The sequence below is a fragment of the Salvelinus namaycush genome, chromosome 23, assembly GCF_016432855.1.
Source record: "Salvelinus namaycush isolate Seneca chromosome 23, SaNama_1.0, whole genome shotgun sequence".
Taxonomy (NCBI): Eukaryota; Metazoa; Chordata; class Actinopteri; order Salmoniformes; family Salmonidae; genus Salvelinus; species Salvelinus namaycush.
Window position 1 is genome coordinate 35,832,968 of NC_052329.1, and position 27,277 is coordinate 35,860,244.

The 27,277-nt window shown below is 42.6% G+C and overlaps 1 protein-coding gene across 1 annotated transcript; it reads left to right on the forward strand.

The window, feature by feature from the left end:
- LOC120018660 (neuroblast differentiation-associated protein AHNAK-like) lies at nt 1-26,079 on the forward strand. The gene is made up of 8 exons (XM_038961859.1): nt 1-58; nt 10,720-10,775; nt 10,895-11,002; nt 12,120-12,242; nt 12,673-12,829; nt 13,298-13,491; nt 13,605-14,247; nt 17,935-26,079. The coding sequence occupies exons 1-8, from the start codon at nt 1-3 to the stop codon at nt 24,984-24,986; spliced, it is 8,391 nt and encodes a 2,796-aa protein (XP_038817787.1). The 3' UTR covers nt 24,987-26,079.
- Nucleotides 26,080-27,277: the final 1,198 nt, after the last annotated feature.

Below are 27,277 nucleotides of genomic sequence, written 5' to 3' on the forward strand. Positions count from 1 at the left end.
ATGTGTGAGTGTCTGCGTGGGATATTCAGAGTCACCTGGACACCCTCTTCCAATGCAGGTCAGTAGGGATGGGGGACAAGTGATGGGGATCTGCTGTTCATTAGCCTTGTTGTGGTTCCTAGTGATAGACATTGCTTTGTCGAGCTGCATTCAATAGATTCTGGAGACACAATATTGATGAGTAACAACATCATTGACTTATTCTGTCTTGAATCAGATCTATTGGCTAATCTAATCTAGTTTAATTGGGGGAATCGTGTGTTCCAAAGTGTCTTGTATTTCACAGGAACAGTTTTTAATTAAGAAGAGACGCAGCTCAAATCAGTTCTTAGTTTAAACCATAGACTTGCTTCGATGCCATGCTACGAGGTAGCACTAGCAACCCCTCCCACTCCAGTTGACCTCCCTGCTGAAACATGTCACAGACAAATTCCATCTCTCGCTCTTGTTATTTATGTTAAAGAGTGGTTCCCCACCAAGTCCCTTGACTATAAATACACCTAGACGGAGGGCCAGGTCAAGGAAATGAGAAGAGGATATGAGCATTGTTTAGCTGACAGTTGTGTTAAGTTAGTGTAACCTTATCTGGCAGACATTCCTGGTGTTATATGACGTCTGTGCTGCCTTATCTACTGAGATCTGTTTCCTCTTTGTGTCTTCCTGAACACTTGGATGTTGTTGTCCTGGCCTGAGACAGGGATCCACAGTTGGAAGGGATGCTCAGTAGATATACATTTCATTCAAACTGTCTGGGTTTCTGCCCTCACAAAGTGCGGTCATATTAGCTACCTTGAAGAAATGCTTTTCATCCCATCATCTACAGATGCTCGGCCTCTGTTTTTTTCAGTACGTACACGCAAACGCACACGTGCACACACACACACACACACACACACACACACACACACACACACACACACACACACACACACACACACACACACACACACACACACACACACACACACACACACACACACTGTTAAAGACCGGACAGCCATCATGTGACCACATGTGACCAACCTCTGGAGTCACAACAACAGTCAGTCAATACTATGGGCTGCAGCTGTCCCCAGAGCACAGCCCATCCCAGATCCCAGTGGGGATGTTTTCCCCTGTAGCCCCCCGCAGCCAGCCTGCTCCAGTTTCCTGGCCCTGGCACAGCGAACCGCTGACATGAGGGGATTGCTGGGCCACTGGGACACTCTGTCCCGTGCCAAGCCAGCTGCCCACCTCACCTCACCCCCCAATGCTCCGAGCCCCCCTGTCTAAATCCTAGTTTTGTGTCAGCGGCGGAATGCAACAATGACAGCGTTAACACAATGCAAGCGGCTTGATCTCCCTGGCAGCCTTCAGTGGCAGGCTTGTGTCCCTGGCCAGGGCTCGATGTGACCACCTGTGTGTGGCTCACATGGGGGTCCAGCTGGCAGAATGGATGGTATTACTCCATGTCTATGCAGGCATGGTGGTTATGAACCACCACAGCACTCACTTTGACTACCTCAGCTCTGCAAGCAGGGTAGTCGATAACAGGCCATCAATACACACAGTACACTCAGTGTTAAGCTCACAACAACAGCTGCTCTCCCCAGAAGAGTCACACTTTCTCTAAATTAAGACCCCAGGCCTGTTCTTATTTTGATCTCGAGGGATAAAAATAGCCACACAACATTAGCTCCGCTATCCCAGATCTGAAGATAATTCCTTTTGTTATTCCTCCACGTTGTTTGACTCCTCAGGGAATTTAAACAATGTCACCAGCAGCCAGCCAGGCAGGTAGTTTACATGTCGCTGAAGAAGAGTGGTCTCCAGTCAATTTCTCAAATATGCAGCAGAAGAAAGCTCATGACAATCTGACTAAGTCCTGTCAAAGTTTTTGCCCCTTCCTCCTCCCCCCTATCTTGACAGTCCTGCCCCTCACCTTCCTAATATGGGGGCATCCCCTTGCCCTCGTCCAATCATTAGTCTTGTTACGTCCCACCTAGAGATGCCATGGGGCTTGTCCAGATTTCCCAATTGAGGTTTCAGTGAAGGGACAGGCTGGCTGGTAACAGGGTGATCAAGAGAGAGTGAGTGAGTGAGAGTTTGACAGAGAACAGTGTGTGATTTCAGATCTTCTACCAGGTGAATCTCTCACCTCTACCCAGGGAGGTAGCACACTGTGACAGCGGTATCAACCAGGTAGGATTAGTCTCAATCTCACTACAGTGGAATTGTCTTAGATCTGACTCATTGTGACTTCTTAGATCTGAGAGTTTGTGGACAGTACATGTGGAAGAGTGGGATTGTTTAGTTTATTTAATTACATTTTTACAGGGACAGTGCACATTAATCAACGTTTCAGTAAAAGTGCCGGTTTTAGCCAGCTGGCTAATTTTCAACCGCAGTCCCTGGGCAGGTTATTAAAAACAATTACAATATAAACAATCATTGAACAGTGAGCACACGCAGAGCAACATAGGACAAGCAAGACATAGCATACAGACAGAACAACATAGGACAAGCAAGACGTAGCATACAGACAGAGCAACATAGAACAAAAAGCAGTTGCAGTGGGTAGGTGCGGTGGTACATGTATCTGAGGTTAGGATACTGGCAGGACTTTTTTAACCTCTTGTGTTATGGCTGTTCAACTGTTTGTACATAGTGCAGAATGAAATCAAGTTCACTGGTGGTAATATACTTTAGTCTTGTTCATGTCATATCTATTCATCTAGTTATCTGCATCGTTGTTTGAGAATGTTCTTTCCCCCCCCACAATTTTATTAAAAACATTTGTCTAACTGTGTTGTGCAGCATAGACTGAAGTCTGGAGACTGCACATTGCTAGGTATTGATAACATAGCTATTATTTGTTGGATAAGTGCACAGGCCGTATAGAAGGACAAACGCCACTTGTATTGTTGATAGCATAGGGCTACGTTACCATGCAATATGCTCAGCATGGTCGTTGTGGATTGCTGCTGTCTGCTGCTGTTCCTGCTTGCAAAGATTATTGATGAGGTAGTAGCAGCACGCGATAATTTCAAACACAGCTGCAACCTGCCTGTCACAGGATCTGAGTGTTGCTCCCCAGCCCAATAGCTTGGTATGCCATGGCAAGTTGGGTAGAATGGTAAACCCGCTATGGTGGGCAAGACCCGCCCAGAGTTAAGGTTTGAATGACAGTAACAGGCATATAAGTATTATGTAGAAGTATCATCTAAAAGTTATTTTCAAGTCATTTTTCCTCCCTCTGGTTCTCAGGCTAGTGATTGTTTGCCTTGGAAAAATGTGAATGTGTTGGTCATTTAAGAGATGGTAATGTGTGCGTTGGGAATCTTTTTATGTAGCCATTTAAAAACCATCTTAAGGTTTAAAAACCTTAAAAACGTTAAGGTAACATTTAAATCTATCTCAGCCAATGAATGTAACAACTTACATAGCTGCTTGTTAGAATGTTCGGTAACAACTCCTATCTGATTTTGAACTGTGTGTGTTCCCATAGCCCTCTCCTCCCTTTGATGGCATGTGTTGAATGTCTGTGTGTGTGATCCCCCTGCCATTCCTCTGAGGACTGGGGGGTCAAACGTGTTAATGGGATACCAGCACCATCCACGGGGGTGGGGGGGACAGTCTGCTCTGGAGTTATCGTCACTGCAGGGACCTGTTATGAATGTTGTTGATATACTATAGATAGATGTTTATGCCACTGCGTAGCGGAGTGTAATGCAAGCAGCTAACCCTCCCCAAATCCAGTCTGAAATAGGGAGACTGTATCTGACCCCCTACAATACTGTGGATTCAGACAAGCCAGAGGGTTATAGATATATCACAAGACTGATTTTTATGTAAATATGAGCGTTTATGGGACTTTTTATTTACTGGGAAAGTGTAGGATACCAGGGTATAATATCACAGGAATCCTATTCTGTTTGAGCTGTAAGGTAGTGTGACAGAGTTAGTATGAATTAATGTGAATAAGAAAACTAATTATGACAGTTTCCTAGCGACAGGTTTCTTGAACAGTGGTGCGGGTCGGTAGTAGACGAGGAAGTAGCAGGGTCAAGAGGCGGTTGGGCGATTTGGAGGAAGCTGGGGAAACTCAGAAGGAAACACAGTTTGACACAGGGAAACTGCCATCAAAATACACAGATAAAAGCTGGATTTAAGATTAATGTCAGTGCTTTAAATACAGTTATTCATCACCCAACAGTGCTGTATTTGACATTATCATTGGAGAAGGAGGGTTGTTTGTGTCTTGGCCTCCTTGTTGAGTATTTATCTCACAAAATATATCAGTTTCCTGTTTATAGAGAGGCATTTCCTGTCCGCCTCAGGATGTGGCTCATTTTTCCATCTGAGCTTTCAAAGGACAAGAAGACCCTCTCTATCTCTAATCTTCAGTTCCCATAGTCCTCTTCAAAGACAGATCTCTGGATGAGGAGCCTTTATAAGTGTGACTGGCTAAAACAATCCCATATAATCCCATATTCAGTTCAATCCCATATTCAGTTCAATCTTAGTTGAGCAATGTCAATTTACCAACATTACGACCAGGAATACGACTTTCCTGAAGCGGATCCTCTGTTCGGACCACGACCCAGGACAATGGATCTAATCCCAGTAGCCGACCCAAAATAACGGCACCGCAGAAGGGGCAGACGGATCGGCATCCTGGTCAGGCTTCGTAGACGTGCACATCATTCACCGCTCCCGAGTATACTACTCACCAACTTCTTGACAACAAGGTAGACGAAATTCGAGCAAGAGTTCCCTTCCAGAGAGACATCAGAGACAGAAACATGGCTCTCTCGGGATATGTTGTCGGAATCGATTCATCCACCCGGCTTCTCCATGCATCGCACCGACAGAGATAAACACCTCTCTGGGAAGAGGAAGGGCGAGGGTGTATGCTTTATGATTAACAACTCATGGTGTAATCATAACAACATATAGGAACTCAAGTCCTTCTGCTCACCCGACCTAGAATTCCTTACAGTCAAATGCCGGCCATTTTACCTACCAAGAGAATTCTCATCAGTTATAGTCACAGCTGTGTACATTCCCTCTCAAGCGAACACCAAGACGGCCCTCAAGGTACTTCACTGGACTCTATGTAAACTGGAAACTATATATCCGGAGGCTACATTTATTGTAGCTGGGGATTTTAACAAAGCAAATTTGAGAACAAGGATTCCTAAATTCTATCAGCATATTGATTGCACGACACGCAGGGCTAATACTCTCAACCACTGCTACTCTAACTTCCGCGGTGCATACAAAGCCCTCCCCCGCCCTTCCTTCGGCAAATCCGACCACGACACCATCTTGCTCGTATCTTCTTATAGGCAGAAACTCAAACAGGATGTACCAGTGACTAGAACCATTCAACGCTGGTCTGACCAATCGGAAGCCACCCTTCAAGACTGTTTTGATCACGTGGACTGGAATATGTTCCGGTCAGCCTCAGAGAACAACATTGACCTATACGCTGACTCGGTGAGTGCGTTTATAAAGAAGTCACCCAATGTGACGATTAAAACCTACCGTAACCAGAAACCGTGGATGGATGGCGGCATTCGCGCAAAACTGAAAGCGCGATCCACCGCATTTAACCATGGAAAGAGGTCTGGAATTATGGCTTAACATAAACAGTGTAGTTATTCCCTCCACAAGGCAATCAAACAAGCAAAATATAGGGACAAGGTGGAGTCGCAATTCAACGGCTCAGACACGAGACGTATGTGGCAGGGTCTACAGGAAATCACGGACTACAAAAACAAAAACAGCCACGTCACGGACACCGACGTCACGTTTCCAGACAAACTAAACACCTTCTTCGTCAGCTTTGAGCATAATACAGTGCCACCGTCGCGGCTCGCAAACAAAGACTGCACCCTCCCCCTCTCCTTCTCCATGGCTGACATGAGTAAAACATTTAAACGTGTTAACCCTCACAATCCCTAGCCGCGTCCTCAGAGCATGCGCAGACCAGCTGGCTGGTGTGTTTACGGACATATTCAATCGCTCCCTATCCCAGTCTGTTGTCCCCACATGCTTCAAGATGGCTACCATTGGTCCTGTACCCAAGAAGGCAAAGATAACTTAACTAAATGACTACCACCCCTTAGTCCTCACTTCTGTCATCATTGAGTGCTTCGAGAGGCTAGTCAAGGATCATATCACCGCCACCTTACCGGCCACCCTAGACCCACTTCAGTTTGCATACCGCCCCAACAGGTCCACAGATGACGCAATCGCCATCACACTGCACACTGCCCTATCCCATCTTGACAAAAATAATACCTATGTAAGAATGCTGTTCATTGACTACAGCTCAGCATTCAACACCATAGTACCCTCCAAGCGGCAACTGCACCGCCCTCAACCGCAAGGCTCTCCCGAGGGTGGTGTGGTCTGCACAACGCATCACCGGGGGCAAACTACCTGCCCTACATGACACCTACAGCACCCAATGTCACAAGAATGTCACAAGTATTAGGTAGTTGTTGGGGAATTGTTAGATTACTTGTTAGATATTACTGGACTGTCGGAACTAGAAGCAAAAGCATTTCGCTATACTCGCATTAACATCTGCTAACCATGTGTATGTGACCAATAACATTTGATTTGATGTATTCACACAGACACACAGACACTGAAACCTGATTCTGTCCACATGCTGACCTATTTACAGTCCAAGGCAACTGTTAGTGAAGAATAGAATATACCACAATTAATTATAGATGTCTCTTGTTTCATAATGTACAGTTTTTAAATAGGATATTGTATCTGAGGTATATTTGTGAACCTTATGGGATAACAGTAGCACAGTTGGGTCCAAATGATCAGTTTAAAGCAGGAGTAGGCCATCATTTCGGCTCGAGGGTCACATTTCAAAATTCAGCGGAGGACAGCTCAAATTTTTCTCTGGACCGATCTGTTCGTTAAAGCAATTTGCGGGCCAGAAAAAGCGCAGTTATTTGAAAACGTATAGTTCCATTATAATTTCTACATACTTTCTGTTTTGTTTTAGACGTTCAAACGTGTCCTGGAGTGGGTTTTCTTTTACCCCAAATAATCTGTATGGTTTAAAGTCTCTGACATTTCTGGGAATGCCAGCTATGCCGAGTAGGGCTTTCCCTTCATTGGCCTGATAAACAGGGAATTGACAACATCCAGCAGTTAAGATTGTGGAGTCTAACGTGGGTTTGTTTTGGACACAGCTGGGGGAATAGATTTGAGATCTTTTCACCACAACTCAAGCTGGCATAGGTTCCCTCTAGTAGAAGTAGTTCATCTTCGTGGGAAAGTAGAGATCAATAACTGACGAAAACAGATGGGGGTATTTGGTAACACTAAAATCTATATGTAGCAGTTTTAGGAGGTCTATTCATGAATCATAATGTGCCCCGGCATTGAACTGTTTGAATAAACAGTTTTTCAAATCCAATAGCTTTAGAATTAACTTTATCCCTGAGTTGTACACAAACTAACCACTTTTTCTCTGTAAATCTTGATGCTATTTGTATTTGCACGTCAACTTATTACCGGAATATTATTGACAACAAAGGGTCCTTTCTCTTCACCCTGGGTCTCATGACACTCATTGAATTAGCACCAATCAGGTTAGCTTTCTCCACACAGCAGGTATGTAGCTGCTAAGTGTGTGTCTTAATACTACATACTATGGCTGTACATATGGGGTAACTTGTGGTAGACTGTCAATGTGATGGTTACTGTAGATGACTCTCCAACGTTTTCAGTCCAAGGGAAATTATTATTTTTTGTAACTTTAGAGGATGCTCTTTTAGTTGCCTAGTTGCTAACCCAATTACTATAACTTTCCAAATGATGGAGAAAACAAACACAATTTATCCTCTGCAGAATTCCATTAGTATTTGGCCATGGTGTCTAGATGACTAGCCAAATCAGTGTCCAAAGTGACTGACCTGGAAGCCCTTAGGATTCAACTGCTGAAAAATATATACAGAGCAAACAAGACACACAGCGCTTCCTATCAAAGCTATGTTTACTGTATGTGGGGACTTTTAAATATTAATAAGGTGAATATATTAGGCCCATTTCCTACTACATGGTAGTACACACGCTGTGTATTTGTTGGCACGCTGTGAGTGAAACAGCCTGGTCTCCACTGCTGAAAGCATGTCCCTGAGACCTCTCTAGATCTGGTTGTTTGTTCTATTTGCTTGTAGTTCTTTGCCTTGAACAATACTCTTATTCAGAAAGACAATTCCAGTATCAAACACTACGATGGAAAAGGGTAGGTCTATGTGTTCCGTTGTGCAGAAACCTGACTTCATAACCACTCCACAGTATAGCCAAATAGAAACATATTCCAATTATAATTGAATTAGATATTGCTTAATTGGAGATTAGATAGCTCATATCACTTTCATTAATCTGGCGTTGTTGTTGTTGTTGCGCAATCCGCCAAAAACAAAGCCACACATCACAATATCCCATTCTTATCCCATTTCTAACTAGGGTCCTGACTGATACCCTGCTCAGACTGGGATCAGGCTGTTTGATGTAGGGAGAATGTTAGTGAACTGTCCTGTCCTTTCCCATTTCCTAGAAGCAAATAGCTGACCACCAAGTCAAGGTCTGTTACTTCATTACCAAATCTAATAGAGGAAAACCTAATCCTGTGAACCTGCTTGATGAATTAGGTGCAATGTCTCAATGTATAGGACCAATGCATTTAAAAAGACATTGAGAACATTGAGGACACCACATCTGACCGGCGAACATATCATGAGAACAGACGTACACAGACAGTACCGTGTCCTTCTCCAATGTTAATTCGAAACCCTTTCATTTACCACAGAACACCAATCCCATAATGCGAAATTAAACAGATGGGTTGCCAGATTGGAGGTTAGGTTGTTTTGCTGTGTTGGACTGTAGTCTGCAGGTCCCTCTAAGCTGACTGGAAGGGATCCATGCCGTATAGATCAGTCAGTAGTAAGCCTGCAGATGTGGGTCAGAGAGAGCTGGATCTATATAAAGAAAGTGGTCTGACCTATGTGGAGCACTCACTGTGCGGAGCAGGGAGCACTCTGGGCCAGCTGCTTCTTTCACTCATACACATATTACGGTGGGGGGGGGGGCAGAGGGCAAGGTGTCTCTAAATAATTATAATTGAACCATTGTCAGGCGCAGGAGATCGAACTTGGTATAAAACGGAACAGTTTAATAAGTGCTCAAAAACTCAGAAAACCAAAATATACAAAATAATACAAGTGGGTACAAAACCTGCCGCACACCAGAACATATCTTGCACAAAGCTTACAAACAAACAATCACCGACAAGGACATGAGGGGGAACATAGGGTTAAATACACCATATATAATGAATGGGATTGGAACCAGGTGTGATACAAGACAAGACAAAACCAAAGGAAAATGAAAAGAGGATCAACGATGGCTCGAAGGTCGGCGACTTCGACCGCCGAACGCCGCCCGAACAAGGAGAGGGACCAACTTCGGCGGAAGTCTTGACATATTCCAAATTAAACAAACACCCCCACCTCTGTGTCATGGTTTAAAAAATGACAATGTGAACAGTGCACTGTTTGGATGCTGGAATAATTTTAGAGTGGACAAACATGCGCAGGTAGCCTACTTTCGAAGTGATTTGTTTGACAATCAGATGAACACATGCTGACTGGTTGTGCTCATGTGTTCATGCCACATTAAAAGGTAATACAATTTGTACGCTAAATGACGTCTTTACAATTAGGCCCATCAAAAAATGTCAAGCTCATGCGCACATACAGTAGGAGGTCGCATGAAAAAAATAGAGACCTCCCCAAATGTCACGGTCTAATTTGAACTCTGCTTTACCTGGATATTATGGATACAAGCTCTAAGTATTTCATGTTTTTAAATCAGCTCAAAAGTTTGTTTAATTTAGCTATGTCGAGAAGTTACAGCCATTTAGTTATTTCTTGATACCGGTATTAACATTATACAGATCATAATAGATCAGATGCGTAACAGCCTTCTTATTGCAATGTCCAGTACTCATGAAGCATACTATCCAGGGCGGGTGTCCCTGCTTTCACGACGTTTAGCCATCCTGGACAGGAGCACTCTGAATGTCTGTAATTCTTCTCGTGACCGGCTGAGATACCCGACACTCTGACACCCCCGACAGAGGCATGAGAAATACGCTGACACTGAGTACTGGATCCCCCCCTTGACAAACACACACACACACACGCATAAACACACATGCCAAGACTGATCAAAAAGACATCACATGAAACCAAAAGGGTAGGACATGCATGACATTGCTGGGGACCAGCAGAAAAGTCAAGTGCCTCCTGCCTATAAGTAGAGGGCTATTGAGGGGCTAGGGTGGGTGGTGCAGTGATATGCAAAACCATGGAAATAATTCCAAGAGTGCCATAGCAATGCACCGCAGTCTGGCCGGTCACTAAATCAAATGGTTGGAAATCCATGGGCATGCCGCAATACCTGCGTCAAGCGAAAAAACGATAAAATAGAGAAGGTATAATCTTACAGTATATGCATGTGTGTATCCATGTACTGTATCCATGACATTATGCCATGCCAATGTAGCAGTGGGGTCAAAACAGACAAAGTAAAGCCATTGATGATATCTATGTGGTGATATAGTCTTGTTGAGTTGTGCCCTCTGTCTGTGCATCACACGCCAACATTGACACAATCTCCTTCTGTTTGCAGACTCTGACAGAGAATTGGAAGAAAGTCATGTATTTACCCAGGCCAGAGAACCAGCCGTGAGTAGCCACTATCTGGCTTTCACTTGTTCCAGACATGCTATTTGCCATATCTGGGGTGGTGTACTGCAGTGCTGTTTACTGACCTGTTGAACTTGGTATCTCTTCTACTGAGCCAGGTGAAAGACAAAAGGCAGTCTCCCCCTTCGGACAGGCCTCCCACCGCCCCCCACGCCAACCCTCACCACAGTGCCTCCCCAGAGGACCAGGAGAGCCCAGAGAGAGTGGTGAGTGGAGACTGTTTGGATATCCTAACACACTCAAGCCAGGGAAGGATAGGATAGGAAAGAAAAAGAGCCGAGAAAAGGGTCTTAGACACACAGTTCTGCTGTGTACAAAATAGACACTGTACATTACACACTCAGCATAATACATACATTGCATGTTACCCCTGTCATGCACGTTGTACACTTCACATACATAATACATATTGCACATTTCCCTCACATTCTGTCCGTGGCGTACTAACCCAGCTCATTTTATGATAGACATGGGAATGAAGGAGTGCTTAGACCTGTTCAGCTTACATGTAGGGATCCTATAGTGTCTGAGGGGAGGAGCTGATACTCGGAATTAAGTACATGGGAGGGGTCTAAATATAAATAAGGAAAGCAAACAATATATTGTGTGTTTATGGACATGCACTTACTGGTGTATAATATTTTCATGTCACTCGTATATCCTATTAAAAAAATGTTTGAACCATTTCAGAATTGACCACAGTATTATGCATCATAATAATGTTCGCGACATGTCCTCTAGTCCCCAACACCTGTGCATATTTTGAGGTGTGCTAACACAAGAGGTCAATTGTTGTTGCCACTGTGCCCTGCCACCTGCTGTATGAAAAAGTGTCATCTCTGCTGAGCTTGGCTAAATGAATGGTTGTTTATGTTGAGAGAAGCGACCGGGGGGATAGAATGACCTCAGCATGTTTTGTGTCATTGTACTTCAGTCAGTGAGGTTGGGGTCAGGGCTGCAGCTAACACAGAGTTTATGGAGTAGGTCAAAGCCTGTGTGATGAGAGAAATAATGTCTCTAATCTCATAGTGAGTGTGGCTATAATGAAGGTATTCTGTCAATCCCTAATAGGTATTTTCTCTCCATATCCCAAAGCATTCATTGGATAATTCAGTTGGTGCAAGCACACACACATAAATTTCAATCCCCTATGCTTACAAAGTTATTTACCTGCCAAATACTTGTATCTTACAGTTAACACACAATAACCTATATTGTATGTGGCCCATGCAGGATTTGAACCCATGACGGAACTATTACCGTTACTATCATGGTCCAATCAACTGAGCCATCAACACAGACACAATGCTTCCTTCCGTTTAGGTTCAGAAAGAGAAACTGCATGCAGAGCTGAAACAGGTGCTGAGTCTGAAGAGAAGCCACCTGAAAGAGTCGTCTCGTTTGGCCCAAGCAGAGATGGATTCCTCAACAGAGGTCCAAGCAGTGGTAAAGAGACAAGAAACAACTAACACTCATGAAACAGTAACATTTACACAGGCCTAGAAAACACTCAGAATCGCATGCCATTCTACTGTTTACATTTGAAGACAAGAGACTTTTATTTTATTTATTATTATTTATTTTAATGTAACCTTTATTTAATGAGGCAAGTCAGTTAAAAACAAATTCTTATTTACAATGACGGCCAACCAGGAGGCAAAAGGCCTCCTGCGGGGACGGGGGCTGGGATTAACAATAAAAAATAAAATACAAATATAGGACAAAACACACATCACGACAAGAGAGATACCACAACACTACATAAAGAGAGACCCAAGACAACAAGCATGGCAGCAAAACATGAAAACAGCATGGTAGCAACACAACATGACAATAGACTTGTGAGGAAACCCTCTCCTCTGGTGTGTCTTTACAGGAGGAGACTGCATCTGAGGTGGTGGAGGTTGTGATGGAGACAGAGGCTGAGGCCGGAGCCAGTGGCTACAGTGTCACAGGTGGAGGGGAGCGAGGCATCTTCATTAAGGATGTCCTTAAAGACTCCACTGCAGCAAAGCATCTTAGCCTCCAGCAAGGTAACTGGACGGGGAAATTAGAGTTGCATGAATATAAAGCCATGAGACACAGCTGAGGTAAAGTAGTTATGGACTAGTTTAATAGATAGAAATATAAATTAGAATGTTAAACAGTAAACTATTCAAACATAAATTCATTCCATACTTAGAAATAACTGAAAAAATGCAATGTTGAAATCATCTTCTTTCTCCCCATCTGTATCCCTTCCTTGTATAACTTCCATTAAGTGTACTGTGTAATTTATTGCATGTAATGTCATTGATCAATCACCTGTTCTGGCGTGCATACAGTACATTATCTTGTGCAAATAAAATGTAAACATCAAAATGCCATGCCCTTTCATATCCTTCCTTTGATTGTCAAAAGCAAACCACAACTATAAGACTTCAATATTTCCCCCTGTTCTCTTTATCTCATTTGTGCTGTGTGCATATTAACTTTGGTCTGGTTGATTGGTGTCCTTGCAGGAGATCAGTTGCTCAGTGCAAGAGTCTACTTTGACAATGTGAAGTATGAGGATGCCCTGAAGATCTTGCAGTGTGCGGAGCCTTATAAAGTCTCCTTTTTCCTGAAGAGGACCATCGCCGGTGCTGATGTCACCATGCACCCTGGCGCCACTAGCTTGGAACTGAAAGGACCCAAAACCAAGATGCAGAAAATGGTACGGCTATGATAGTATTTGTAATTGCCAATTTGACATTGAGATATACAACTGGTTATTCCAGATTCATCAGGCTCATGTCCACCTAACTCATACTTGCATATCTGTTGCAGAGTGTCAAGAGCATCAAACTTTTCAAAGCGAAGAAAAAGAGGGGAGGACGTTTTGGATTGAAAAGGCTGAAGGAAAACAAGAAAGGGAGCACTGGAGCAGAGTTGGAGATGGAGGGATCACCTTCCAAGGTGGAGCTCAACCCCATTGACGTGGAGTTTGCCTTCCCCAAGTTCAAGCTGAGGAAGGATGGGAAGGCAGAGGGAACTGAGCAGCATGGAGGAGTAGTCGCCACTGGCAGGAAGAAGAGGATGATAAGGTGTCCCAGGATGAAAGCGAAGGGTGCTGAGGCGGCTACAGGAGAAGTTGACATGACGCAACCAAAGGGACAGGCAGATGTCTCCCTGCCAGATGTGCCTGGAGCTAAAGTCAAAGTTAAAGGAAAGGGCCACAGGTTCAGAATTCATTTCCCTAAAACAAAAAAGATAACATCGGACACTGCCTTGTCTGAAGGGTCTCTGAAGCTGAAACCTCCTGATGTCAAATTCACACCACCCTCAGTGGAATTCAGTTTGCCATCTGGAAACAAGGAAGTCAACCTACAGAAACCAGAAGTGAAAGTCAAGGAGGGGTCAAAGTTTATGCACCGAGAGGTAGAGCTTTCATTAGGACTCCCCTCAGCCTGTCACTCTGATGAAATTGATGGTGAGATAAAAGCAAAAGGTTTAGCTGAAGGAGTTGAAGGGTCAACAGGAGTGTCTGGCATTAAAATGCCAGCTATTGACATCTCTGCACCCAACATCGATCTGCAGCTGGACACCCGGCGTAGAGTGCCAGACGAGATAGAGGGACCCTTTTTTAAAGGGCCAAATATATCCATGCCAAAAACTGACATCTCACTACCAAAGATTGGATCATCCGATATGGATATTGAAGGTCCAGAAAAGGGTGGAAAAATGAGCCTACCAGCTGTTGACATTTCACTGCCAAAGATGACATCAGGAGAAGCAAATGTTGATGTGGAAGGACACATTGGAAAGGGAGGCAAGTTCAAAATGCCAACTTTCGATGTTTCTCTTCCAAAATTCAAGTCTTCAGAGGAGGACATGAATATAGAGGGGCCTGAAGTCAAAGGGGAGTTCAACATGCCAAAAGTTGACCTTTTACGCCCAAAAGGTAAAGCAGGGGGTGAGGTGGACATTGAAGGATATTTAGGAAAAGGAGGTACATTTCAGATGCCCACATTTGACAATTCTCTACCAAAAATCAAGTCACCAGACAGAGAAATGAATGTAGAAGGACCTGAAGTGAAGGGTGGCAAAATTCAAATGCCCTATACTGACATATCTCTCCCTAAAGGAAAAACAGAGGGGAAAATTAACATTGAGGGACATTCTGGAAAAGGAGGCAAGTTCAAAATGCCCTCATGTGACATTTCTCTTCCTAAAATGAAGGGCAATGCTAGTTTAGATGGATCTGAATTGAAAGGGGGAAAGTTTGAAATGCCCACACTTGATATTTCCCTTGCCAGAGGAAAAGCAGAGGGTGAAGTCAATATTGATTCAAATGTAGGAAAAGAAGGAAGGCTCAAAACGCCCATAATTGATATTTCTCCTCCAAAAATTAGGTCGTCAGGAACAGAAGTCGATGTAGAAGGGCCTGATGTAAAAGGAGGAAAGTTCCACATGCCACAAGTAGACATTTCACTTCCCAAAGGAAAAAGCGAAATTGACATTGAGGGAAATTCTGGAAAAAGAGGGAAGTTTCAAATGTCCACATTTGATGTCTCACTTTCAAAAATAAAGTCACCAGAGGGTGACATGAAAATAGAAGGATCTGATGTGAAAGGCAGCACATTTCATATGCCCATTATAGATTGTTCACTTCCAAAAGGAAAAACAGAAGGTGACATCAGTGTTGGAGACGCATCTAAAGGCGGAAAGTTTCACATGCCTTCACTTGATATTTCTCCTCCGAAAGTGAAGTTACCAGAGGGTAAAGCCAAAGTAAAAGGCCCTGAAATCAAAGGGGGAAAGGTTGAGATAACAAATATTGATGTTTCCCTTCCAAAAGGCATAACAGCGGGAGAAGTTAACATTGAAGGCCATGTCAGTAAAGGGGGAAAGTTTAAGATGCCCAAATTTGGCATTTCTTTCCCGAAATTTAAATCACCAGAGGGTAAGGTCAACACAGAGGGACCTGAAGTCAAAGGAGGTAAGTTTCACATGCCTACAATTGACATTTCACTACCAAAAGTAAAAGCGGAAGGTGACATCAAAGTTGAAGGAGATTCTGACATTTCCCTTCCAAAAATGAAGTCACCAGAAGCAGATATCCTTTTAGAAGGACCAGAAATCAAAGGAGGAAAGTTTCAAATGCCAACAATTGACCTTTCCCTTCCAAAGGGAAAGGGAGGAATTGACACTGAAGAACATTCTGGAAAAGGAGGCAAGTTCCAAATGCCAGCATTTGATATATCACCAAAAATGAAGACACCAGATGGTGAAGTCAGCCTAGAAGGCCCTGAAGTCAAAGGGGGGAACATTAATATGCCAACGATGAACATTTCTCTTCCAAAAGGAAAAATGGAAGGAGAGGCTAAGGAACATGCAATCAAAGGGGACAAGTTTCACATGCCCTCAATTGACATTTCCCTTCCAAAAATGAAGTTGCCTGAAGGTGAAGTCAAAGTAGAAGGCCCCGAAGCCAAAGAGGTAAAGATTGAAATGCCATCGACTGATATTTCACTTCCCAAAGGAAAAATGGAGGGAGAAATTGACATTGAAGGACATTCTGGAATAGGAGGACGATTTCATATGCCTACATTCAACGTTTCCCTTCCAAAAAGGAAGTCACTAGATGAATATGTCAGTTTAGAAGGACCAGGTGTCAAAGGAGGGAAGTTTCATATGCCCACAATGGACTATTCCCTTCCCAAGGGAAAGGATGAGATTGAAACTGAAGGACATTCTGGAAAAGGGGGAAAGTTCCATACGCCCAAGTTTGATGTATCGCTACCAAAAATGAAGCTCCCAGAGGGTGACATCAAACTAGAGGGACCGGAAGGCAAAGGCAGTAAAATACATATGCCTAACATTGACATTTCTCTTCCCAAAGGGAAAACTGAAGGAGATATTGAGGTTGAGGGGCATGGTGGCAAAGGGGGGAAGTTTCACATGCCCTCAATTGACATTTCCCTTCCAAAAATGAAGTTGCCTGAAGGTGAAGTCAAAGTAGAAGGCCCCGAAGCCAAAGGTGGAAAGATTGAAATGCCAACGATTGATATTTCACTTTCAAAAGGAAAAACAGAAGGGGAAATAGACATTGAAGGACATTCGGAGAAAAAAGGAAAGTTTCACATGCCCACATTCGACATATCCTTGCCAAAAATGAAGTCAAAAGATGGTGACATTAAATTAGAGGGTCCAGAAGTGAAAGGCAGTAAAATACATATGACTAACATTGACATTTCTCTTCCAGAGGTGAAGGCAGAAAGTGATATTGAGGTTGAGGGGCATGGTGGTAAAGGGAGAAAGTTTCACATGCCTTCACTTGACATTTCTCTTCCAAAAATGAAGTTACCTGAGGGTGAAGTCAAAGTAGAAGGCCCCAAAGCCAAAGGTGGAAAGTTTGAAATTCCAACAATTGATATTTCACTTCCAAAAGGAAAAGCAGAGGGAGAAACTGACATAGAAGGACATTCTGGAAAAGGAGGAAAGTTTCATACGCCCAAGTTTGATGTATCGCTACCAAAAATGAAGCTCCCAGAGGGTGACATCAAACTAGAGGGACCGGAAGGCAAAGGCAGCAAAATACATATGCCTAACATTGACATTTCTCTTCCCAAAGGGAAAACTGAAAGAGATATTGAGGTTGAGGGGCATGGTGGCAAAGGGGGGAAGTTTCACATGCCCTCAATTGACATTTCCCTTCCAAAAATGAAGTTGCCTGAAGGTGAAGTCAAAGTAGAAGGACCTGAAGCCAAAGGTGGAAAGTTTGAAATGCCAAAGACTGATATTTCACTACCCAAAGGAAAAATGGAGAGGGAAATTGACATTGAAGGATATTCTGGTAAAGGAGGACGATTTCATATGCCAACATTCAACGTTTCCCTTCCAAAAATAAAGTCCCCAGAACCAGATGCCAGTTTAGAAAGACCAGACCTCAAAGGAGAAAAGTTTCATATGCCAACAATTGACTTTTCCCTTCCCAAGGGAAAGGGTGAGATTGACACTGAAGGACATTCTGGAATAGGAGGCAAGTTCCAAATGCCAGCATTGGATATATCACTTCCAAAAATGAAGACACCAGATGCAGAAGTCAGCCTAGAAGGCCCTGAGGTGAAAGGTGGAAAGTTTGAAATGCCAACGATTGATATTTCACTTTCAAAAGGAAAAACAGAAGGGGAAATAGACATTGAAGGTCATTCGGAGAAAAAAGGAAAGTTTCACATGCCCACATTCGACATATCCTTGCCAAAAATGAAGTCAAAAGATGGTGACATTAAATTAGAGGGTCCAGAAGTGAAAGGCAGTAAAATACATATGACTAACATTGACATTTCTCTTCCAGAGGTGAAGGCAGAAAGTGATATTGAGGTTGAGGGGCATGGTGGTAAAGGGAGAAAGTTTCACATGCCTTCACTTGACATTTCTCTTCCAAAAATGAAGTTACCTGAGGGTGAAGTCAAAGTAGAAGGCCCCAAAGCCAAAGGTGGAAAGTTTGAAATTCCAACAATTGATATTTCACTTCCAAAAGGAAAAGCAGAGGGAGAAACTGACATAGAAGGACATTCTGGAAAAGGAGGAAAGTTTCATACGCCCAAGTTTGATGTATCGCTACCAAAAATGAAGCTCCCAGAGGGTGACATCAAACTAGAGGGACCGGAAGGCAAAGGCAGCAAAATACATATGCCTAACATTGACATTTCTCTTCCCAAAGGGAAAACTGAAAGAGATATTGAGGTTGAGGGGCATGGTGTCAAAGGGGGGAAGTTTCACATGCCCTCAATTGACATTTCCCTTCCAAAAATGAAGTTGCCTGAAGGTGAACTCAAAGTAGAAGGCCCCGAAGCCAAAGGTGGAAAGTTTGAAATGCCAAAGATTGATATTTCACTCCCAAAAGGAAAAGCAGAGGGAGAAACTGACATAGAAGGACATTCTGGAAAAGGAGGAAAGTTTCAAATGCCCAAGTTTGATGTGTCACTACCAAAGATGAAGCACCCAGAGGGTGATGTCAAAGAAGGCTTCGAAGTCAAAGGTGGGAAGTTTGAAATGCCCAAAATTGAAGCAGAGGGTAGGAGTGGAGTCAAGTTACCAACTGTTAAACTGCCAACGGTAGACATATCTGCACCGAAGGTTGACTTAGACTTTGGGCTGTCAAAAGCTAAAGGAGATGATAGGGAAGAGATGGAGCTACTAAAAGCAGAGGGTGGTAGGCCATACTCTGGGGCAAGTTTTGACATGCCAGATGTCTCTCTCAAAATGCCAAGATTTTCTCTCCCTAAATTTGGTAGAAAGTCTAGTGGAGATGTTAACCTGGAAGGATATGGCACAGAGGGTGATATTGATATTAGCCCCCCACAAGTGGATGGTGAGGGCAGACCAGCATCAGTGGAAATAGGCGGAGATGGACAAATAAAAGGTAAACTAAAGAAGCCCAAAATGAAAATGCCAACATTTGGAATATCTAAGAAAGATGTATCAATAGCCAGCCCTGATGTGGAAATCAAGACAAAAAAGGGGAAAGTTGACATTCCAAAGCCAGGGATCAGTGTAGAACATCCAGCAGACAAAACAAATAGAAAATATAGACTAAAATTCCCAAAGTTTAAGAAGTCATCTCCTAAAGGTAAACTACCAGAGGGAGAGATAGATGTCTCAATGGATAGTGGAATGGAAGGGAAAGGTGGCTTTCATGCACCTGATGTTACAATCAAAATGCCCAAGTTCTCCATGCCAGGGTTTGGCTCAAAGGAGACAGACTTTGACAGGAGTGGGCCCCGTGCTGAACTAGATGCCAAAGGAAAGGTCAAAATGCCATCAGTGGAGATATCCTTGCCAGCTGCCAAGACATCTGAGCAAGAAATGTTAATCCCAGATGTATCTGAGGCTGACATCAGTGGTTATGAAGGAAACCTGAAAATCCCTAAAATGCCAACTATTGATGTATCAGCCCCCCATATTGATCTTGATGTAACTCTGCCTAAAGTCAAGCATGAAACAAACATTGACGGGGAGGGAGGCAAATTTAAAATGCCAAACATCAAAATGCCTGATATAGATTTATCACGTCCAATAGGAAAAACTGGTGACATTGATGCATCCAAAGTGAAAATTGAGGGAGGGGGTGGAAGATTCAAGATGCCTGGCATTAAAATGCCAAAGGTAGACATATCACTTCCAAAAGTAAAACATGGAGAAATTGATGTATCCACGGTGGAAATTGAAGGAGAATGTGGAAAATTCAGGAAGCCACATATGGAAATACAAAATTTTGATATATCACTTCCCAAAGGAAGAAGTGGAGGGATTGAAGGGCCAAAGATGGAAATTGAAGGAGGGGGCGGAAATTTCAAAATGCCACATCTGAAAATGCCAAATATTGATATATCACTTCCGAAAGGAAAAAGTGGAGACCTTGAAGGACCACAAATGGAAATTGAAGGAGGGGGTGGGAAATGTAAGATGCCACATATGAAAATGCCAAAGGTAGACATATCACTTCCAAAAGGAAAAACTGGAGATGTTAAGGCACCTGTACTGGACTTTGAGGGAGAAGGTGGAAAATTCAAGATGCCACATATGAAAATGCCAAATATTGCTATATCACTTCCCAAAGGAACAAGTGGAGGGATTGAAGGACCAGACATGGAAATTCCGGGAGAGGGAGGAAAATTCAAGATGCCACATATGAAAATACCAAAGGTAGACTTATCAATTCCGAAGGAAAAGTCTGGAGACATCAGTGCACCAGAAAATGAAATGGAAGGAGGAGGAGGAACATTCAAGATGAAAATGCCAAATGTTGATATATCACTTCCAAAAGGAAAAACTGGAGACATTGAAGGACCAGAAATGGAAATTCATGGAGGGGGAGGAAAATTCAAGATGCCACAAATTCAAATGCCAAAGGTAGACTTATCACTTCTGAAGGGAAAGTCTGGAGACATCAGTGCACCAGAAATGGAAAGAGGAAGAGGAAAATGTAAGATGCCACATATGAAAATGCCAAATGTTGATATATCACTTCCAAAAGGAAAAAGTGTAGAAATTGAAGGACCAGACATGGAAATTGAAGGAGGGGGAGGAAAATTTAAGATGCCACATATGAAAATGCCAAATGTTGATATATCACTTCCAAAAGGAAAAAGTGTAGAAATTGAAGGACCAGACATGGAAATTGAAGGAGGGGGAGGAAAATGTAAGATGCCATATATGAAAATGCCAAATGTTGATATATCACTTCCAAAAGGAAAAACTGGAGAGATTGAAGGACCAGACATGGAAATTGAAAGAGGAGGTAGAAAATTCAAGATGCCACATATGAAAATGCCAAATGTTGATATATCACTTCCAAAAGGAAAAAGTGTAGAAATTGAAGGACCAGACATGGAAATTGAAGGAGGGGGAGGAAAATTTAAGACCCTACATATGAAAATGCCAAATGTTGATATATCACTTCCAAAAGGAAAAAGTATAGAAATTGAAGGACCAGACATGGAAATTGAAGGAGGGGGAGGAAAATTTAAGATGCCACATATGAAAATGCCAAATGTTGATATATCACTTCCAAAAGGAAAAACTGGAGAGATTGAAGGACCAGACATGGCAATTGAAAGAGGAGGTAGAAAATTCAAGATGCCACATATGAAAATGCCAAATGTTGATATATCACTTCCAAAAGGAAAAAGTGTAGAAATTGAAGGACCAGACATGGAAATTGAAGGAGGGGGAGGAAAATTTAAGATGCCACATATGAAAATGCCAAATGTTGATATATCACTTCCAAAAGGAAAAACTGGAGAGATTGAAGGACCAGACATGGAAATTGAAAGAGGAGGTAGAAAATTCAAGATGCCACATATGAAAATGCCAAATGTTGATATATCACTTCCAAAAGGAAAAAGTGTAGAAATTGAAGGACCAGACATGGAAATTGAAGGAGGGGGAGGAAAATTTAAGATGCCACATATGAAAATGCCAAATGTTGATATATCACTTCCAAAAGGAAAAACTGGAGAGATTGAAGGACCAGACATGGAAATTGAAAGAGGAGGTAGAAAATTCAAGATGCCACATATGAAAATGCCAAATGTTGATATATCACTTCCAAAAGGAAAAAGTGTAGAAATTGAAGGACCAGACATGGAAATTGAAGGAGGGGGAGGAAAATTTAAGATGCCACATATGAAAATGCCAAATGTTGATATATTACTTCCAAAAGGAAAAGCTGGTGATGTTAATGAACCTAATTTGGAAATTGAGGGAGATGGAGGAAAATACAAGATGCCACATATGAAAATGCCAAAGGTAGACTTATCACTTACGAAGGGAAAGTCTGGAGAAATTGAAGGACCAGAAATGGAAATGGAAGGAGGAAAATTCGAGATGCCACATATGAAAATGCCAAACATTGATATATCACTTCCTAAAGGACAAGGTGGAGAAATTGAAGGACCAGAGATGGACATTCATGGAGAGGGAGGAAAATTCACAATGCCACATATTAAAATGCCAAATATTGGTTTATCACTTCCAAAAGGAAAAACTGGTGTTGTTCATGAACCTAATTTGGAAATTGAGGGTAATGGAGGAAAATTCAAGATGCCACATATAAAAATGCCAAAGGTAGACTTATCACTTCCGAAGGGAAAGTCTGGAGAAATCAGTGCACCAGAAATGGAAATGGAAGGAGGAAAATTCAAGATACCACATATGAAAATGCCAAACATTGATATATCACTTCCCAAAGGAAAAACTGGAGAGATTAAAGCACCAGACATGGAAATTCAGGCAGAGGGAGGAACATTCAAAATGCCAAAGGTAGACATATCACTTCCAAAAGGAAAGTCTGGAGAAATTAGAGCACCAGAAATGGAAGTCGAAGGAGGAAAATTCGAGATGCCACATATGAAAATGCCAAAGGTAGACATATCACTTCCGAAAGGAAAGTCTGGAGAAATTAGAGCACCAGAAATGGAAGTCGAAGGAGGAAAATTCGAGATGCCACATATGAAAATGCCAAAGGTAGACATATCACTTCCAAAAGGAAAAACTGGAGATGTTAATGCACCTGAATTTGAAATTGAAGGTGAGGGTGGAAGATATAAGATGCCAGAAATCAAACTGCCAAAGATAGATATTACATTGCCAAAGGGAAAATCTGCTGACATTGATGCTGAAATCAAACAGCCCAACGCTGAGGGAGAAGGAAAGATTCAAATGCCTTCGATTGGTTTACCAAAGTTTACAACTCCCGACCTTGATTTGGACATGAATGTTGGAAAACCCAACCATGGAGATGAGGTTCATGAGACAAGTTCAGACAAAACTGGTTCACATACAAAGCGAGATCATAAGATGAATATCAAAATGCCAACAATAGACATAGAGTGCCCAAAAGGAAATCTGGAGCTGGATATAGGCTTCCACAAAGTTGAGGGAAAGAAAGACAGAAAAAGAATAGAGTTGCCTGACTTAGACCTTAAAACTTCTGGTACCAAAGTTAAGGGGCCAAAAGTCAAAGGCACCAAATTCAAAATTGGAATGCCAAAAATGAAGAACACTGGAGATCAAGCATTAGATGCAGCCACAAAGAAGACTGAGAAAGACAATGAAGGGGTCAGTGGTAGATTTATGATTAAGAAGACAAAGCTTGGCAAAGGTGCAGATGTGGAGGCAGATGCGGAGGCAGATGCGGAGGCAGGTGGTTCTGTGTTGCCAAACATTTTCCTCCCAGATGTGGGCTTCTCAGTATCCAAAGGAGCCAGCCAAGAGGGTGAACCTCATGGTCCAGAGATTAGTGCCAAATTGCCAAAATTCAAACTCCCTAATGTGGAGATCTCAGATCCTTCAGTAACAGGTCAAGGAGGAGCAGAGATCAACAGTGGACAACAAGAAGACAAACTGGGTATCAAGTTTCAAATGCCTGTGGGGCTGAAGAGTAAACAAGGCTCTGCCGAGCCCACTGGCACAGATGCCAGCACCGAGAATGAATTCACATTACCTCATCTTGGAATCAAATCCCCCAAAATACCAGATATAGACTTTGATATTGGAGCATCTCAAACTGGGGACCATGGGGCAGATACAAGTACAAGACAAAAAATCAAAATACCCAAGTTCGGGGTGGCTTTACCTGCTATTTCTTCACCTGAAGCTAGAGTACATTTGAAGGACCCAGAGGTTGAAGGCCCTAAAATGCCCAAAGTTAAAAAAGCTGTATTTGTTTTGGTGAATCCCCAAACAGACCACTCCACTATGTCCACCAGTGTAGAGTCTGGAGAGGCAAACATCAAAATGCCAAAGATCAAAATGAAGCCATCGTTTGGAAAGTCAGGATCCAAGGAAAACAGTGCTGCTTTGAGCATTGAAGGAGATGTGGGTGGAGATGACAAGTCAAAGGGAGCAAAGCTAAAAATGCCCAAAGTTACCTTCTCTCCAGGCAAAACAGGTTCATTTGATGTAACCCTAAAAGGTGAGGGGTCTAGTTCCAGCCTCAATGGTGAGAAAGATCCAACATTCCAGAATGGATCCAAGGAGGATAAAGCTAAATTAGGGAAGCTCAAGCTTCCAAAGATAGAGTTCTCCTCACCATATTCAAAAATAGGCAGTGGAGAAGAGGACCTTGAAATGAGTGCTAAGCTTGTCAATGAGTCCTCAGGAACAGACGGAGAAACCAAGGGGACGAAAGTGAAATCAGGCAACATTTCCTTCCCGGGATTTAAGAAGAAGACAGCAAAAGGAGAGGAGGAAACTCAAGACAATGTGGTGTCCTCATCGGCCAGGACAGAAATGCTAGATCGAGATAGTTCAGAATCACAAACGCCCATGGTCTCCATTGGCTTTGTACCAGGGAAGTCTAGGGGGCAGGCAGAGGCCGAGAGCAGCAAAAAGGAGATGGAAGAAGGAGAGCAGTCGACCTGGTTCAAGGCCCCCAAATTCAACCTGAAACACCACTCAACAGGAATCCTCCTCATTACACCAGAAGGTTCTCCCCAGGGCAGCAGATCCTCGCTCCAGTGCCAGGGTGTAGATGAAACTGCTGGAACCTTCCGGCTCCAGATGCCAAGCACGGGGTTCTCCACGCAGGAGGTGTCTGAGGAGAATGTTACCACAACAAAGAAGGGAACAGTAACCGTGGTGACAAAGACAACAAAACATACGGTAACAGAGTCAAGAACTGGTCAAACCCACACATCGCTATCCCATTGTAATTACTGAAGTCCGAAGAGATGTGAGAGTAATATATTTTTCCTCTGTCCTGTTGTGACCACTGTTTTTGTAACTGTTCCTCCGCATTTTTTTCTATTTGAGTCTTTATCATATTTGATCGTTTTACTGGTTTAAATCTGAATATAAATTAATTATGTATTGTTGTTCATATATTTTTGGGGGAAAAAATACCACACATTTTAATATCCAAAAGGAAATGTATTTTTTCAATGCCTTCCCATTTTATTTACCGACATTTACTTGGGCATGATTGTAGAATTAGACTGACAAAGAACACAAACCAATTTATCAAAAGCAATTTGTATGTAAATACAAAAACATGTAATTATTTTCATATTACCGATGATAGGAATAGTAACAAGGACATTAGTGATTTGTGTTAATGTATCTGAGGCTTGAGGATGGTGTGAGATTTGTGGTTTAATTATTTACTTTCTTAAGCTTGTTTTTTCTTTCTGATATATTAAGATTTTTGCAATTATACCATACATTGAAATGTAAGATTAAAGGCTTCTACAGTGCAATACATTTCAACACTCTCTGAGAATCAAGATAAGTAGACGAAACCTAAAATAATAGGAAACTATCATCTGATATTAAGGTTAATGGTTTAAAGAAACAGAACAGTCTTTAATTGAAATATTTCAAAACCTCTCGTACAAAACAATGTTTCTATGTCTCCATTGAGACAGTTTATTGTTCCTTTTCTTTTTTGGTGAGTTAGAAAGTAGAAATTCAATGTGTGTGCTAAACTGCATTGGAAGAGTCTCAGCAATCTGTCAAACAAGTTTACAAGTTTTCATTAACCAGATTTAACACCTGTTGGAGCAAATAACCATATAGAAATAACCATATAGAATGGTACATGACAAGGAGAGAACATGTTCATGACCAGATAACACAGTATTTATATGTATAGAGAGATTTTTACAAATACCTTTGTGATTAGCATGTTTTCAGTGCATATGGCTTCACAATAAGCAGTTTTCAAAGCAAAGTGTTATCAAGTGACATTATAAATAATGTTGTTAAGAGATTTTATTATTAATAAACCTTAATATTCCTAAGGGGGAAAAAAGTTGTATTGTCTTCCATTTTATTGTCTTTCTAGGCGAACAGCGCCCTCTCCTGTCAAATACAGCAGACAATTTGAACGTACTTCAACGCCTTGTCACACAATAGTCACACGGGCCTTTTATCAATTAGATTTGCTCACCTCCTCAGTCCTCTCTTGCCTCCTTTTGAAAAAGGTCAAAGTTAATTAAGGAGAGTCAGCGAGGAGAGTTAACATGGATAGAAATGTGCTTGAATTGAGAAGGTCCTTCTCCACCAGCCTGGTTTCATAGTCTAGACGTTAATTAACATAGGAAAAAAAAAACGGGACACTTAAATTAATATGATCTGTTACATTTGGTATGGTTAAATAATACAGAAGGTTACTTAACTCAAAAATGAGGGAGGGAGGGCGTATAACATGAACGTCTAGCAACCGAAAAACAACTTTTGGATTTTAGCAACTTTGCAACTACTTACCACTTTTTTAGCTACTTTGCATCTACTTAGTATGTTAGTGTAACAGTATAACTTTATGGCGTCCCCTCGCCCCGACACGGGCGCGAACCAGGGACCCTCTGCACACATCAACAACAGTCACCCACGAAGCGTCGTTACCCATCGCTCCACAAAAGCCACGGCCCTTGCAGAGCAAGGGGAAACACTACTTCTAGGTTTCAGAGCAAGTGACGTAACTGATTGAAACGCTATTAGCGCGTACCCGCTAACTAGCTAGCCATTTCACATCCGTTACACTCACCCCCCTTTGAACCTCCTCCTTTTCCGCAGCAACCAGTGATCCGGGTCAACAGCATCAATGTAACAGTATAACTTTATGGCGTCCCCTCGCCCCGACACGGGCGCGAACCAGGGACCCTCTGCACACATCAACAACAGTCACCCACGAAGCGTCGTTACCCATCGCTCCACAAAAGCCGCGGCCCTTGCAGAGCAAGGGGAAACACTACTTCTAGGTTTCAGAGCAAGTGACGTAACTGATTGAAACGCTATTAGCGCGTACCCGCTAACTAGCTAGCCATTTCACATCCGTTACACTAGCTAACCCTTCCCCTAAACCTAACCCTAACTGTCTTGTTTTGCACACTTTGTATGAAAATACTAAATGCAGGGTGACAGGATCTTTATAAAACGTAGCTCCTTCTGCGGCGCGGACGTGATACGACCGACCGTTCAGTGTCAGCAGACTGGATGACGACTGCTGGTTT

Excerpts from the sequence above, each read along its gene's own strand:
- LOC120018660 (XM_038961859.1), top strand. The coding sequence starts at position 1 with ATGTGTGAGTGTCTGCGTGGGATATTCAGAGTCACCTGGACACCCTCT. Across the intron at positions 12,243-12,672 it reads CAACAGAGGTCCAAGCAGTG|GAGGAGACTGCATCTGAGGT; the intron begins GTAAAGAGACAA and ends GTGTCTTTACAG. Across the intron at positions 12,830-13,297 it reads GCATCTTAGCCTCCAGCAAG|GAGATCAGTTGCTCAGTGCA; the intron begins GTAACTGGACGG and ends GTGTCCTTGCAG.